This window comes from Mytilus galloprovincialis, chromosome 2, assembly GCF_965363235.1.
Source record: "Mytilus galloprovincialis chromosome 2, xbMytGall1.hap1.1, whole genome shotgun sequence".
NCBI lineage: Eukaryota > Metazoa > Mollusca > Bivalvia > Mytilida > Mytilidae > Mytilus > Mytilus galloprovincialis.
This window is the reverse complement of record NC_134839.1, coordinates 36,639,729-36,655,295: the sequence shown is the minus strand read 5'-3', so window position 1 is coordinate 36,655,295 and position 15,567 is coordinate 36,639,729. Positions and strand designations below refer to the sequence as shown.

General features: G+C 33.1%; 1 protein-coding gene across 2 annotated transcripts in view; it reads right to left on the bottom strand.

The window, feature by feature from the left end:
- Positions 1–3,498: 3,498 nt before the first annotated feature.
- Positions 3,499–15,567, bottom strand: part of LOC143063509 (tyramine beta-hydroxylase-like) — a 30,040-nt gene continuing 17,971 nt past the window's right edge. For both annotated transcript variants that reach the window (XM_076235712.1, XM_076235710.1), the window contains exons 5-9: positions 14,600–14,779; positions 13,231–13,403; positions 9,862–10,105; positions 8,806–8,902; positions 3,499–5,099 (exon numbers count right to left, since the gene is read on the bottom strand). In XM_076235712.1, coding sequence (XP_076091827.1) covers positions 4,511–5,099; positions 8,806–8,902; positions 9,862–10,105; positions 13,231–13,403; positions 14,600–14,779 — 1,283 coding nt within the window. In that variant the 3' untranslated portion in view covers positions 3,499–4,510. The remainder of the gene's footprint in view (positions 5,100–8,805; positions 8,903–9,861; positions 10,106–13,230; positions 13,404–14,599; positions 14,780–15,567) is intronic.

Below are 15,567 nucleotides of genomic sequence, written 5' to 3'. Positions count from 1 at the left end.
TTTCAGTACTGTATCATGTATTTACTATTAAAAGTTAATATAGTAAGAAAAACAACAGAACAACATATTTTCAACTGTTTTATCTTAAAAAAAAATTAACATTGCAAATGGTGCAAAATAAAGTCTTTATACCTGCAGGATTGGCCAAAAAACTTATTGCTGCAAGAAAATAAGTAGATATGTTCATCAAGCGTGCCATTCTATCTCTGGTATTAAAGAGTTGACACTCGTTATACTATGCTATGATTACGTGAGAATTTTTATTATGGCCTTGTTATTGGTCTGAGGCCTGCTGTATTGGCCTGAGGCGAAGCCGAAGGCCAATACAGCTAACCGAGGACCAATAACAAGGCCAATACAGTAAACACGTTATAGTACCTTTATTAATTAACTACAGTGTTAGAATACTTTTTTCATTTCACGAGAGATCAACATTTTCACCTTGAAGTGCAAGTATCTTAATCTCAGTTTCTTTTTATAACTTACATGCAATTTCTTATGATCTGGTGCCGATTCCATGTGTCTTCAGCATTTTATCATCTACTGAATTTTTCTACCCTTCCCAGTCACTATAAAGTGTTACAACTTAAATTTAGACGCAACACATAAATAGTAATTGGAAATATACTGCCATTGCATGTGTTATTTGTTATCCAGACATGCAGACACAAATTGAATATATTTGAAAAGTAGAAGTTGAAAATTATACAACGGTACTATCCATAAGCCAAATGATCAATGACAGAAGATTTGCACAGTTACAGAAGGCATATACCCGGTTCGGGTTTAAAAATAAATGACAGGTTACAAAACATGAGATTTATCTGAAGCGAAAGTAAACAGTAAATCAATCTGTACCATCGTGAAATTATGAGCTCGTCAAAATATGAACTATGTGATAATCTACTCGTTCCCCAAACCTGAAATAATACTATCATCTGCTTTCAACATGCTTTTTAAATGAATATGACCATCTTTCGTCTGAAATATATGCCAAACTGAACGTTTCAGCATGTTTACTTTATGGAAAGTAAATGAAAACCTTCCAAACGTCTGTTTACTTTCAGTTTGTATGTGTGTTTGAGACGTTACGAAATCCTTTATTGGCGGCATCAGAACTCGGCCAATACAGAAAAAAATCTATATACACTTTATATTTTATAGCCAGTTTTCACCATATTAAGTCCAATAACAGTGTAGTTAATTAATAAAGCATTTTATTAATACCTGTAATGTCAACGATATATAAACATATACGTATTGATCTTGCATTTAAATTGGTTCATAGATCTTTTTTTTTATGTGTGTATTTGTTTAAATGTCTTTTTGGTCGAGTTAAGCCGTTTCAGTTGATATTTTATAGTGTGTCTTTTTATGCTGTAGCATTGCACTACTGTTTCAATCAATGGTGTTAAAGCGTTTCAACCTGCTTCATGTGTATGCACCTGTCCTAAGTCAGGAGCCTTTGTTCAATGGTTGTCGTTTGTTGGTATGGTTCATAGGTCCTTCTCGTTTCTTGCTTTTTATACACACCGTTGCTTTTTCTGTTTTAGTTATTATCACTAGTCATTTTGATACCCTTTATAGAAACAAAAACACAAAAAAATAATGAGCTCCGAGGAAAATTCAAAACGGGAAGTCCCTAATCAAATGACAAAATCAAATAACAAAACACATCAAACGAATAGACAACTGTCGTATTCTTGACTTTCAAGTGTAGAAAATATTGAACCTGATTTTATAGCGCTAAACCTCTCACTTGTATGACAGTCGCATCAAACTCCGTTATATTTACAACGACACATAGCTAGCTTGCTGTTCGTTTCGAGCCAAGTTCCGTTTGGAAGGCCGTAGTTTGGCCTATAATTGTAAATTTTTATCATTAGTGATTAGGATTGGTCTTATTGGCACTCATGCCACATCTTATTAATATCGGGATGCTTTTCTATACTTCTAAGTGCTTGCTCATTTGTCTTGACTATGTGTTTATGTGCATAGATTAGGAGGAATAGAATTGTCATATTATGTTTTGGTTCTTTTAAGTGAATATACTTAAAATAGTTTTATCTGTGCTTATCTAAAGCTAGCATAAACAAAATAACTTTTTAACTATACAACATTTCTATTGTCTAAAATTGAGACAGAGGAAGAAATGTCCGTTGCTTCTTTTTATATCTAGTTCCAGAGGATAAATTAAGGAACCCAATCAGCATATTTTTTTTTTATTGTATTAGAAAGAATGTCATCACTATACGTGCATGTGAAATTAAATTATCTGGTTTCTTTGATCTCCTTGTTTTTTTTTAACAAATGTCTGAATTAGTATAGGATCATCGTGTTATCATCAATTTATGGTCATATGTCATAAAATATTCCTATAGTAGACGAAATAGATTTTGACTTTTGGTATAAAAAGTAAAGAAAAAAATGCTAAGGACCTGCTATGATATCCCAATTTATTATGCCATGAATTTCACATAGGACCAATTTACTGTCGTATCAGTCAATTTCTTATTGAAGAGACAAGTTAACAATAAATACAATAGGCAGGACTTGTCATAATAGAGGTCATTCGGGATGATGGTCGCGGAAATTTGGACTGCCACTGGAAAATGAGGGTATATTGGATAGGGCCAGAAATTTTGCCTTGCAACATGCCATTTACGGACCCCTCAAATAGTTGTTGCAAGGGTTCTTAACTTGCAAAGCCATATCTTATTAATATTGGGATGCTCGCTCGTCTTAATTGTGTGTTTTTTGTGCATAGATTAGGAGAAATACAATTGTCATATTATTTTTTGGTTCTTTTAATTGAATACACTTCAAATAGTTTTATCTGTGCTATGTAAAACTTTCACAAACAAAATAACTTTCCAAGTATACATATTTTCTTTTGTCTAAAAATGAAACAGAGGGATCCATGTTCGTGTTTTCTTTAGTATCTAGTTCTTGAGAATAATTTATATTCAGGGAATTCAATAAGCATTTTTTTTTTAGATTTTAATGGAAAGAATATCATCACTATGCATGCATGTGAAATAATATGACCTGGCTTCTCAGATCTCCTTGGGTTTTTTTTAACAAGTGTCTGAATTAGTATAGGATTATCTTTCTTAAGTCGTAGATTTCTTATACATTGTAACTATTGACAATAATTTAGCTCTATCTATGTCGAATAACTACTTTTATTGGATAACATGAGATTCAAGTCATTGGTGACATATGTTTCAATTTGATTTCAAATCCGCCAAAGATGAGGAAACTAACAAAAAATGCAATAAATTTGATTCTCACAAACATATCTTTGCCATATTATTTCTTCTACGTTTGAAAAGCATGTTTTGGTGAATTAGTGACAGGAACATATCTCTAGCGAACATGCATTCAACCGAACTTCACGTGTTTTCTTTTATCTACTATGATGAACTCTGGTTCAACAAAATCAGAATGCAGTATTTAGACTTTAGAAATATTGAATGAATTAAAAGAAGTGAAAAATTAATGCAAATCATTTATTCAGATTCTTGAAATTTACATAAAGTATAAACATAAAAGTGTGCAACATATGCAAGTAAGATTTATAAATATTCGGGGGAAAAAATGAGAAGTGTAGATTCTAAGATGGGAATTAGGTTGTTTTAAATGCCAGAGCGTCTAAGAGACAATAATTCTATGCTCTGAGATGGTCCCTTTTTATGAAAAAAAGGAGTAATGAAGTGGTCTCAGATTTTCAATTTTTATTCCTTTGTTAGTTTGTATGATTTTAGTTCATTGGTTATTCGAATGTTTTGTATACCCTAGATACAGTGTGTTAGTGTAATCATTGCAGTTGAAATGGTAGCGTATGGTATTATCGATCAGCTTAACACGACGGGTGCCACATGTGGGGCAGGATCTGCTTACCCTTTCGGAACACCTGAGATCACCCCTAGTTATTGGTGGGGTTCGTGTTGTTTATTCTTTAGTGTTCTATGTTGTGTTATGTGTACTATTGTTTGTCTGTTTGTCTTTTTCATTTTTAGCCATGGCGTTGTCAGTTTATTGTTGATTTATGAGTTTGACTGTCCCCCTGGTATCTTTCGTCCCTCTTTTAATTGCAAGTAAATCGTACAGTTTGAATACATATAAAAGATCGGAAGAATTTATTTGTTGAAGCCATATCATAAAGCACAATGCCAATGTATTTGACTTGCGGTTCGATTATAGTCAACTCCTATTGAGACCATAATGCGATCGGTAAGGTAATGGTAGAAGTGTACAGTGATCGAATGAGCAGATGTATGGTCCTATCATATGTAGCAAGAGCGTGATAAGATCGTAACTAGAATTTGTCACGATCATATCTTAGAAAGATCTTATTAGAATCATGGCAAAGTCGTGGTATGAACATGAAAACTTTGAAATTATGATTATTCAAGCCGACCTTACCACGATCTCACTACTATCTTATTGTCATATAATTTGTTTATTAATCGTAGTAGGATCTAGTGTGACGGGGCTTAAAGTGTAGTTATTTTATCATCATGTACATAATCAGAGATACCAGTAATAAACTTATGCCTCCCAAGCGGTCAGATCCATTAACATTTTCATTTTGAAGATTTTGCAGGTACACATCGGCAGCCATTTCAGCTTTACATGAATCAACTGCTACAATGAATGCCTGCATTTCCTTATTGTCCAATTTAAGAGACTGGTCTTTAATCAATTCGTATACGTCGCCTTTCATGCATGGATGTTCTGCAAAAAGAATCTCAAGTGTCGCTTTGCATTCAGAAAGACAATTCCCGAACGGTTTACAATTTGCCATTACTTCATCTCTTACACGTTTTGTTTCATTTACATTTTTAAACATAAAATCAACCCATTTGCAATCGTTATGTTCTTGTTGAAGCCACATATTACATACTGAGATATCTTTCCATGCTGTACACGTAGAGAATGGCATGTTTGCAGCAGGGTAAAAAGCCAGGAAACCGAAACACATCTCATCACTTGTAGCATCACCATAAAACGTTGTTTTTGGCCTCGAAAGTGATTTGAATTTGCATGTCGTTACAATTTCGTCTCCAGGTAGCACTTGAACAGCAGTTGAGTACCTATAACATATTTAATGACGGGTTATTTTTATTTTAAATTTACATTTTGAATCTTTGAATGTGTGTGTTAGATATGACTAAAATGCTATAATTCAAAATACCTACCAACTAGAGGCTCTAAAGAGCCTGTGTCGCTCACCTTGGTCTATGTGAATATTCAACAAAGGACACAGATGGATTCATGACAAAATTGTGTTTTGGTGATGGCGATGTGTTTGTAGATCTTACTTTACTGAACATTCTTGCTGCTTACAATTATCTCTATCTATAATGATTGGCCCAGTAGTTTTTAGTGGAAAATGTTAGTAAAATTTACAAAGTTTATGAAAATTGTTAAAAATTGACTATAAAGGACAATAACTCCTTAGGGGGTCAATTGACCATTTCAATCATGTTGACTTATTTGTAAATCTTACTTTGCTGAACATTATTGCTGTTTACAGTTTATCTCTATCTATAATAATATTCAAGATAACCAAAAACAGCAAAATTTCCTTAAAATTACCAATTCAGGGGCAGCAACCCAACAACGGGTTGTCCAATTCATCTGAAAATTTCAGGGCAGATAGATCTTGACCTGATTAACAATTTTACCGCATGTCAGATTTGCTCTAAATGCTTTGGTTTTTGAGTTATAAGCCAAAAACTACATTTTACCCCTATGTTCTATTTTTAGCCGTGGCAGCCATCTTGGTTAGATGGCCAGGTCAACGGACACATTTTTTAAACTAGATACCCCACAGATGATTGTGGCCAAGTTTGGATTAATTTGGCCCAGTAGTTTCAGAGGAGAAGATTTTTGTAAAAGATTACTAAGATTTACGAAAAATGGTTAAAAATTGACTATAAAGGGAAATAACTCATATAGGGGTCAACTGACCATTTTGGTCATGTTGACTTATTTGTAAATCTTACTTTGCTGAACATTATTGCTCTTTACAGTTTATCTCTATCTATAATAATATTAAAGATAATAACCAAAAACTGTAAAATTTCCTTAAAATTACCAATTCAGGGGCAGCAACCCAACAACGGGTTGTCCGATTCATCTGAAAATTTAAGGGCAGATAGATCTTGACCAGATAAACAAGTTTACCCCTCCCCCCCCCCCCCATGTCAGATTTGCTCTAAATGCTTTGGTTTTTGAGTTATAAGCCAAAAACTGCATTTTACCCCTATGTTCTATTTTTAGCCACGGCGGCCATCTTGGTTGGTTGACCGGATCACCGGACACATTTTTTAAACTAGATACCCCAATGATGATTGTGGCCAAGTTTGGATTAATTTGGCCCAGTAGTTTCAGAGGAGAAGATTTTTGTAAAAGATTACTAAGATTTACGAAAAATGGTTAACAATTGACTATAAAGGGCAATAACTCCTTAATGGGTCAACTGACCATTTCAGTCATGTTGACGTATTTGTAAATCTTACTTTGCTGAACATTATTGCTGTTAACAGTTTATCTCTATCTATAATAATATTCAAGATAATAAACAAAAACAGTAAATTTCCATAAAATTACCAATTCAGGGGCAGCAACCCAACAACGGGTTGTCCAATTCATCTGATAATTAAAGGGCAGATAGATCTTGACCTGATGAACAATTTAAACCCTGTCAGATTTGCTCTAAATGCTTTGGTTTTTGAGTTATAAGCCAAAAACCACATTTTACCCCTATGTTCTATTTTTAGCCATGGCGGCCATCTTGGTTGGTTGACCGGGTCACCGGACACATTTTTTAAACTAGATACCCCAATGATGATTGTGGTCAAGTTTGATTAAATTTGGCCCAGTAGTTTTAGAGGAGAAAATTTTTGTAAAAGTTAACGCCGGACGACGGACGCAGGACGACGACGGACGCCAAGTGATGGGAAAAGCTCACTTGGCCCTTCGGGCCAGGTGAGCTAAAAAGTAGAGTGGTAGACATTGCAATAATGGCTCTAAAGACAATTATAAAGTACAATAAGATAAGTATCAATATCAGTATTATAAGTCAAATTGTAAATCGACTCTATGCCAGTTATATTATTGGTCAAGAATTATATAATAGTTCTTGAAAAACTGGTCATTATCGTGATATATGGACTGCCCACAGGACAGTGGTATTGACTAAGATAGTGATAATGACTGAGCCAAAGGCGAGGTCATTATCGCTGTCGCAGTCAATACCATTGTCCTACGGGCAGTCCATGTATCATGATAATGACCAGTTTTTCAAGAACTATTATGTTTATTTCATTGAGAAACCATGTTTTGGAAAATTCTTGTATACTCAAAATGCCTAAAGCGAACTCGGGTAGTTGTACGATTTCTATGACAAAGAATGAAGACCAGTCGTAGTAATACTGCGATTCATTTCAGTGCAATTTTTCAGTATATAAATACTTAATCAAGTTATCTTTAATTTTATATTTAACGAAAACATATAATAAACAATTCAACAACTTAAATATAATATTAAAATCAGGAACATGTTTCATAAAAGGTAAATCTCTCTAAACAGAGAAGCCACGCCCCAGCGGTCATTATCAGACGGAAACCACGCCCCACCGGTCATTATCATGTAAAAGTTCGTTAACGACCGGTTTTCTGGTCCGTTTTTTCTGTTAATGACCGATGGAATTTATTACTGAAGAATAATGAATGCCATGTGACCCCTTTTTATCCAATAACAGGGGCGGATGCAGGAATTTTCGAAAGGGGGGGTGCTAACCCAGGCTAACCCAGGGCAAAGGGGGGATGCAAAACATATGTCCCGATACAAATGCATTGATCGGCAAAAATAAAGGGGGGGGGTGCGCACCCCCGGAACACCCCCCCCCCCCCTGGATCCGCCACTGAATAAGAGAATTATTCTCAACCGATATGAAATAATAAATTATACAAAATCCAAATTATGCGGTAGCGAATATTATGCCCCATACTTTCATATTGTTATTCTGACGTTGTCAAAACTGATAGCGTTGAAATATTAAGCCCCTAAAAAATTGTACCTCAAAATATGAGGAAACAAGTACGGGTCTAAAAAGGACTCACACATCACAGCACATCATAAACAAACTGCTGATCAATTATATAGTAATTCTGTTAGTAGTTTTCAATAAAAAATGTTTTCATTCAATTTGATACATGATGCAGAGTATCAACAGGCAAAAGGCAGTCGTCTCAAACTTAACACTGTAAAGTTGCTGGCCAAATATGAAGACGTTCTGTTTAGTAGAACTGAATTAATACGAAACATCATATTAATATTGCAAATGGGAAGCGGGTTTCTATCAGATCCGAAAAAGGCCAAACAATTTACTGTCAGTGTCAAGCTAATCGTCAAGTTTAAAGTTGTTCTGTTCAATATCTTTGTGTGCAACCTGTGACAAAACTGTTAGATTGACAATCAGATGAACGGACGAAGTAAACAAGGTAATTGCTATTACGTACGGAAGCGTATTAGCGCCTCACATTTTTTAAAATTTGTTTCCTATCTTTACGTTATATAACGCAAAGGATTGCATTATAACGCAAAGATAGGGGGAATGTGTGGCGTTATTACGCTTCCGTATAATTAAGTCCCCACTGAAACAAACTTATTTTGAAATACATTGCCAAGTTTGTATTATATAGAGAGAAAAAAGCAAGAATAATAATGTATGTTATAACTCTGATTTTTAAAGATTTTATAACTACAACACACTTGATTTGTACACTCACTTTTTCTCTACAGGACTGTCATAGTTGTAAATAGCATCATTTGTGAGTTCTGTGTAATAAACGCCGTCTCTGTATACCTTAATATTCATTTCATGTCCTGAAATATTTTAACAACAAAATGATAAATTTATTTGTGCACTCTTAGTTACTATTTCGGTTTCAAATACTACTACATGTGTCTATTTAGTATTGCTATACATGAACATTTCTCCCAGTCAGATATCACAAAGGGGCGTAACCAGGTGTTACTACATTATTACATCGTTTCAAAGCAAACCAAAGAGCCTTGCCATTCACCCAGTTCCCAGTCAAATATCACAAACTGTTTTGTGTTCATGTCCAAAGTGTTGAAGACGAATGTAGGGTCGTCGAAACCGACAGACAAAGGACAAAAAAAAGAATCGACGGATGGACGAAAAACAGTAATTAATAATTCGTCTCGTTTTAGACGGTCGTATAAAACAACAAGTAACAAAAAAGAGGCAGAAAGTGGCATTTTATTAATATATTCCTTCAAATAATACCCGAAGTACAGATCTGAGAGTGTGCGCAGTTACTGACAGCTAGTTCAAAGCAAATAAGAACTAATAAAACAAAAACTGTCTAAGACTAAAGCAAATCCAACATCCAGTGGAATTAGTATAAAGACGTGATTACCAGTCTGAGAAAACGCTACCTTGTTCAATCAAAAATAAATACATGTATCGACAGATTGAAGAACCGTGAACTTGTATATGCATATGTATATAACAGTAAATTTAGTTTTAAATTACAGATGATAGTAAGTTTGTTTAATAGTTTCAATAATAAAAATCACAAGGACTCAGGGGCTAGATTGATTTTTTAAATACAAGGAACTACAAGGATTAAAATGTGTGTGTTTAACTTATTCATATGGAGTTTACTGCTGAAGTCGCTATCTTAATTTAAAAGAGCTTTGATTTGGCATATCTAAATTCATCCCTTAAGTTTTGAATTGCAAATTGACATCGTTGTTGAAATGAGAAACACAAAGTGTATTTTAATACAGATTTTCTAATAATAGTAAAGTGTTACCCAAATAATGCATATGGTTTGTAGCCCAAAATATGTTAATTGGTCCTTGTATTAGTTTCCTCGCACATTCGGAATGGCATTTCCCAACTACTGTGTAACTCTGTTGTACAGGTGGAATTTCAAGGTTCAACTGACCAGTCGTCATAATACCAGCATCATTTGCTCGGAGTTTTGGAGTATAATAAAGAGTGACTCCCGACGAATCTTTCCAGTTGGATTCTAACTGCGGATTGTTCCAGTGAAACTATGAAATGACAAAAGTATATTTTTATAACAAATGAATCTTTTTTTCTTTGTTTGTTTTCAACATAAAAAAGAAAATGTAGTATGATTGCCAATGAAACAACTCTCCACAAAAGACCAAAATGACACAGAAATAAACAACTGTACTGCCTTAAACAATAAGCAAAGTCTATTCAACAAAGTCACATATAAACAGCTCCGAAATGACAATGGGAAACAATTTAAACGAGAAAACTAACGGCCTCATTTATGTAAAAAAAGGGAGCGAAAAACAAATATGAAATACATAAACAAACAACAGCTGTATAGTGGTCATGAATCGGGATTAAACATTAATATATCAACTAATCAAATTTACTGATAAATAATATTATTTAAAACAATTATTTTTTTCGTTAAACACGTTAATTAAACCCCATATTTTTGTTAGGGTTTTTGGTATTTTGTGTTTGTCGACCATTATTGGTGTTTGATCGAATTGTCTGTCTTTTTCCCCCAATTGTCTTTGATAAACTTCTATAGTGCCGAACACAATCTGTGAGGTAGACGAAATTGACATTTAAACGATCGTATTGACTTTTCTTGTCCAAAAATAGGTAGATAGGACATATTTTGACTTTATTTAATGACTTATTTAGTTTGGAATTAATTGTAATTAGCATATTCCAATGAAATTGAAAAATGTTTTTTTTGTAAGAAAAATGGTAATTTTATTTGGCGTAGCCGTGGGTAAAATATATTTCGCCATTTCTCTTCAAAAAATTACTTGTTGATTGGCACAAACATTTTATTTGTATACCTTTTCATATTTCTCTACAATTGGCTATCAAAAATTAATTGATCTACTGCGTATTCGAATTTTTTTTCTGAAAATCATGGAATTGGCAATTCTTACCTTTCATACCTTTACTTTCATTGATGAAACATAACATGGACTCATCCCAGTGTCCAGTTTGAAGGTAATTTAAGTTACTGTACACATTCGTGCACTTTCTGTTTTAAGTAATAGTCTGGTATGAAAAGCGTAAACAGTTTGAATGTATTAACTAATAATAACTTAATCCAATCAGATTGCGTAAGATTCAATAACAATGACCGCTACGCATCATAATAAGTAATAGTGGTAAGCTGGGTAGGGAGAAAATGTAAGGTAGTTTAAGTTCATTTTTTGGCAATAACGGATTAAATTTGTCAACCAAACGTTTTGCTATCATTTCATAAACGTGTCGTTCTGTAAGTGTATAGTTTTTGGATCTTTCATTTATGTATTTATTAAAGGCAGTACAAATTTTGGGCATCATAGGTCTACACAATTATTGACTTTATACAAAAAAATCGTCTTTTTAAAACATAAAAATGTTTCACAAACAATACATGACTAAAAAGTAGAATCATTTCTCAAAAATCTGCAAAAATGATCATTTCGATTGGTATAGTGGAATTGTCATAAAGTGTGTTGAAATGAACAGTGGTATAGCAAACATTGAATTCTCTCACACAATGTTATCACACACTTATAGTTATGATAATAACTCTTATTTATTTTTGAAAACTTTCTATGCTATTAAAAAAGGGTATAGATTTCCACGAAAATTCAAGGACAAATGTTTCTATCAGAAAAAAAAAGTGAAGTATAATGTTGACTGCCAATAAAATGAATCCATAATCAGTACAAAACAAGAAAAAATTGAATGGAACAGATTTCTTATTGATGCATTTTTATTCATTTTTGAAGAGGCATTTATCAAAGTTTCATATTATCTTATGTAGGCTGACATATAAAATTCTGGAGATGTGGTATGTGGTATGAATGCCCATGAGACAACTACTCATGTAACTTCAAATGAAGTGGATGTAGTTGTTGATGTCTATAAAAGGTATAAAATTGTATCTATTTGTTAAATGTAAACAACATAAGTCCTCTTATCAGTAAAATACGTAAAATAAAAACGAAATTGTAAAAATTTTGCTCTGTATGTATATCCATTATAAGCAGGAGGGACAAAAATGTTCATATTTAAAATGATTTAACCAAGGCCTAGCCTAAACGGTGACACGGCCTAAGCTGATTGCTATGTAAATTATGTTCAAACAAGAATGTGTCCATAGTACACGGATGCCCCACGCGCACTATCATTTTCTATGTTCAGTGGACCGTGAAATTGGGGTCAAAACTTTAATTTGGAATTAAAATTAGAAAGATCATATCATAGGGACATATGTACTAAGTTTCAAGTTGATGTAGCTTTAACGTCATCAAAAACTACCTTGACCAAAAATTTAACCTGAACTTCGCACTATCATTTTCTATGTTCAGTGGACCATGAAATTGGGGTCAAAACTATAATTTGGCATTAAAATTAGAAAGTTCATATCATGGGGAACATGTGTACTAAGTTTCAAGTTGATTGGACTTAAACTTCTTCAAAAACTACCTTGACCAAAAACTTTAACCTGAAGCGAACGGACGCACGGACGGACGAATGGAGGCACAGACCAGAAAACATAATGGCCCTCTGCTATCGTAGGTGGGGCATAAAAATGATTAACTGACACGCTCGAATCATTATAATGGCGAAATATAATTTTTTGATGGCATTGCGATATGAACTTATTGCCATTGATATTGTTAAAAGCAAAACGTGAATTTATATTGAGACTGGATTTTTTCCCTTAGTACATTCAACCAACCGTAAGTGTATGAGCTAGGGCTCAGCCGGTTAAAGCATTGCCTTTTTGCACAGACGTTACTTGTTTGAGTTTCGAAGGAAACAATAATGTTTTTGTAATATATATATGACGCAATCCAGTTATTTAACAAATTATTCAAACTTTGGTTAAACTAAATAAGGAATTTTAATTAAACATAAATTTGACTCACACCGACACCTTTGGAACAAAAAACAAAACAATCGTTATGGTCGGGGTGTTGAATTTTACTATCTATTTATGTTTGTTCACAGAAAATTTCAAAATGAGATGAAATGAGTTGTATATGATAAGCCTGAAGGCCTGATGCAAATACCAAAGCTTATGAAGAATGTCTACAATGTAAAAGAACTACGAGTGGTAGTATATCATATCTTTTTGTGAAATACAATTGTCAAATTTTTTTTACTATCAAACCTCTAATGCGGCCTGTTTGAATCCACCTTGACCAATACGGAATCCCATTGGTCCATCTATGCAATATCCAGGAAATCCAACCGCCCATAATCCGATCATTTGATTACAGTTACTAGCTGCGCTCATGCCACATTTGGTAACTGTGTTAAGCTGTTCGTCTGGCACTGGGTCCTCTGTATAAGTATAATCATTTATTTGTTTAATTTCTTCAGATTCAGACATTTCAGATAAAACGGTTTTTTTTTTATCTTGATAGTAATTAACATTTTCAAAATAAAGAATTCATTTATTAACCATACTTCTCTAATTCTTACATGATTTTTCTTATCATGACATGTTGATTATTTTTATTTAATCAGCGTTTGGATCGTTTGATCTCAATTCTTCATTGGTAAAAATTCGATTATTCTTGCTTTCCTCTGAATTTCCTATTGTGACGGCACGAAAAACGGCGACGGTGCCACATTTGAAAAGAAGTATTGAATTTGTCTGCATATTGTTTGAAAATCATTAGAGAAATAGATGCCACCACCACATCTCGTGTAATACGATATTTATCCACTCTTTACAGTTAAATTTTAAATATTTAAAACGCTCGGCAAGCCTCGCGTTTTGAATTTGAAAATTTAAAAGTCTCGAGTGGATAAATATCATATCACACTCGATGCAGCGGTAGAATCTTTATACAACAAATCTAATGTCAGTGTCAGCTGTTATGTAAATTAAAAAGAAAATTTAAGACACTGTTAATTTAAAAAAAAAATAAGGTTCAGCATGTCAAGCTGAAATAGTTATGGAGCCCTATAGGACACCGGTGCAATACAAAATGTGACACTTATAACTAATTTACATAACGTCAACTTTGCCGGAGTGAGTTAAAACACTGGTACAATAGTCACTTTCTAAACGTATCAACGGATACTCTTGGTCAGAAATATTATAAATTATTTCATATGAATAATATCAATATTTTTTTCTTGTCTTCAATTGAAGTTTTCTTATAGTTGTACATTCATGGCAAAATTTTCAAAAATATGCTTACATTGCATTTTCACCTTGAAGGGAAAAAGGGGGGGGTAAACGAAAGTAATTGTAAAATTTAACAACTTTGAACATTTTTGCCATGTTTATACACTTAAAAAACATGTTGAGTACAAAACGAACTATATGAGGCCCTTTCGTTTTACATCTAAATAAATGATCTATTTGTCACATGTATTTGTTTGGTTGTATGTAATGAGTCTTGTTGATAATTATAACTACATTTTTATAATTTCTAAATTTTTGGCATTGAACATTTGTAACGACAGTAAATGCAGACAAACGCTTAGGTCGCATGATATTTGTGTTGTTGTCACATTGTACCTACCATTCGGATCACATCCGTAAATTAATATATGATGCATGACCATCTCATTATCTATGTAAGGTTCATATGCCATCAAATGATAATCTTGGTCAGAAGGAAGATTAAAGATCATACAGGAATACGTTGTTTCTTCAGCTGGCACTGTTGTCTCAGGAAAGCGAATGGTTCTATTTAATGTCTCTGAAAAACAAAATCGGACGACGTAAATCTCTGAATTAACGAAATGTGACAAAAAGTAAAGATACAAAAAGTATATCTAATATCATCTTGCTGTCAAAACAAATTCAACTTCACATCACCAAGTAATTAAGAAATAGATCAAAAATCTTCATATTCTTTTTATTCTATTTCTTTTGCGAAATGATCTCTACGGAAGCGTATTAGCGCCACACATTTTTTTTTTTTATTTTTCTTCCTATGTTTGCGTTATAACGCAAACATCTTTATTTCAATTATTCATTAAGTTTTGTATATATGTCCGTCTGTCATTCATTTCGGATGTGATTTACTAGTAGATAAAAAAAGAAACATACATACAAGGCCAAATCATTATAATAAATATGCATAGGAATAATGGAATAATTGAAGTGCAATTATACATAAATTAAGACTGATTTGTGCATCAGAAAAGTATATAATTTAACAAGAAAATAGATATAGTTTAGTATATAGTCATATTAAAATTGAAAGATCAAGAATAATGTCATACAATTGTGAAACCTCCAAGTCAAATAGACAAAATGATCTTTCTGCTTTAAAATGAATTATTAATAAGGAAACATTTTTTTTTAAATCTCAGAATATGATCAAGATTCTTTGATAGAAAGTCATTGAATTTTCATTTCAATATAATGAAGTATTTTTAAGATGCTTGGGTAGCAATTTGAATAGAGAGAACATAATTTTATTAATAAAACATCTTCATTCTATACATTTATTGCCAAAGGGTAGCTTGTTTGAATGTAACC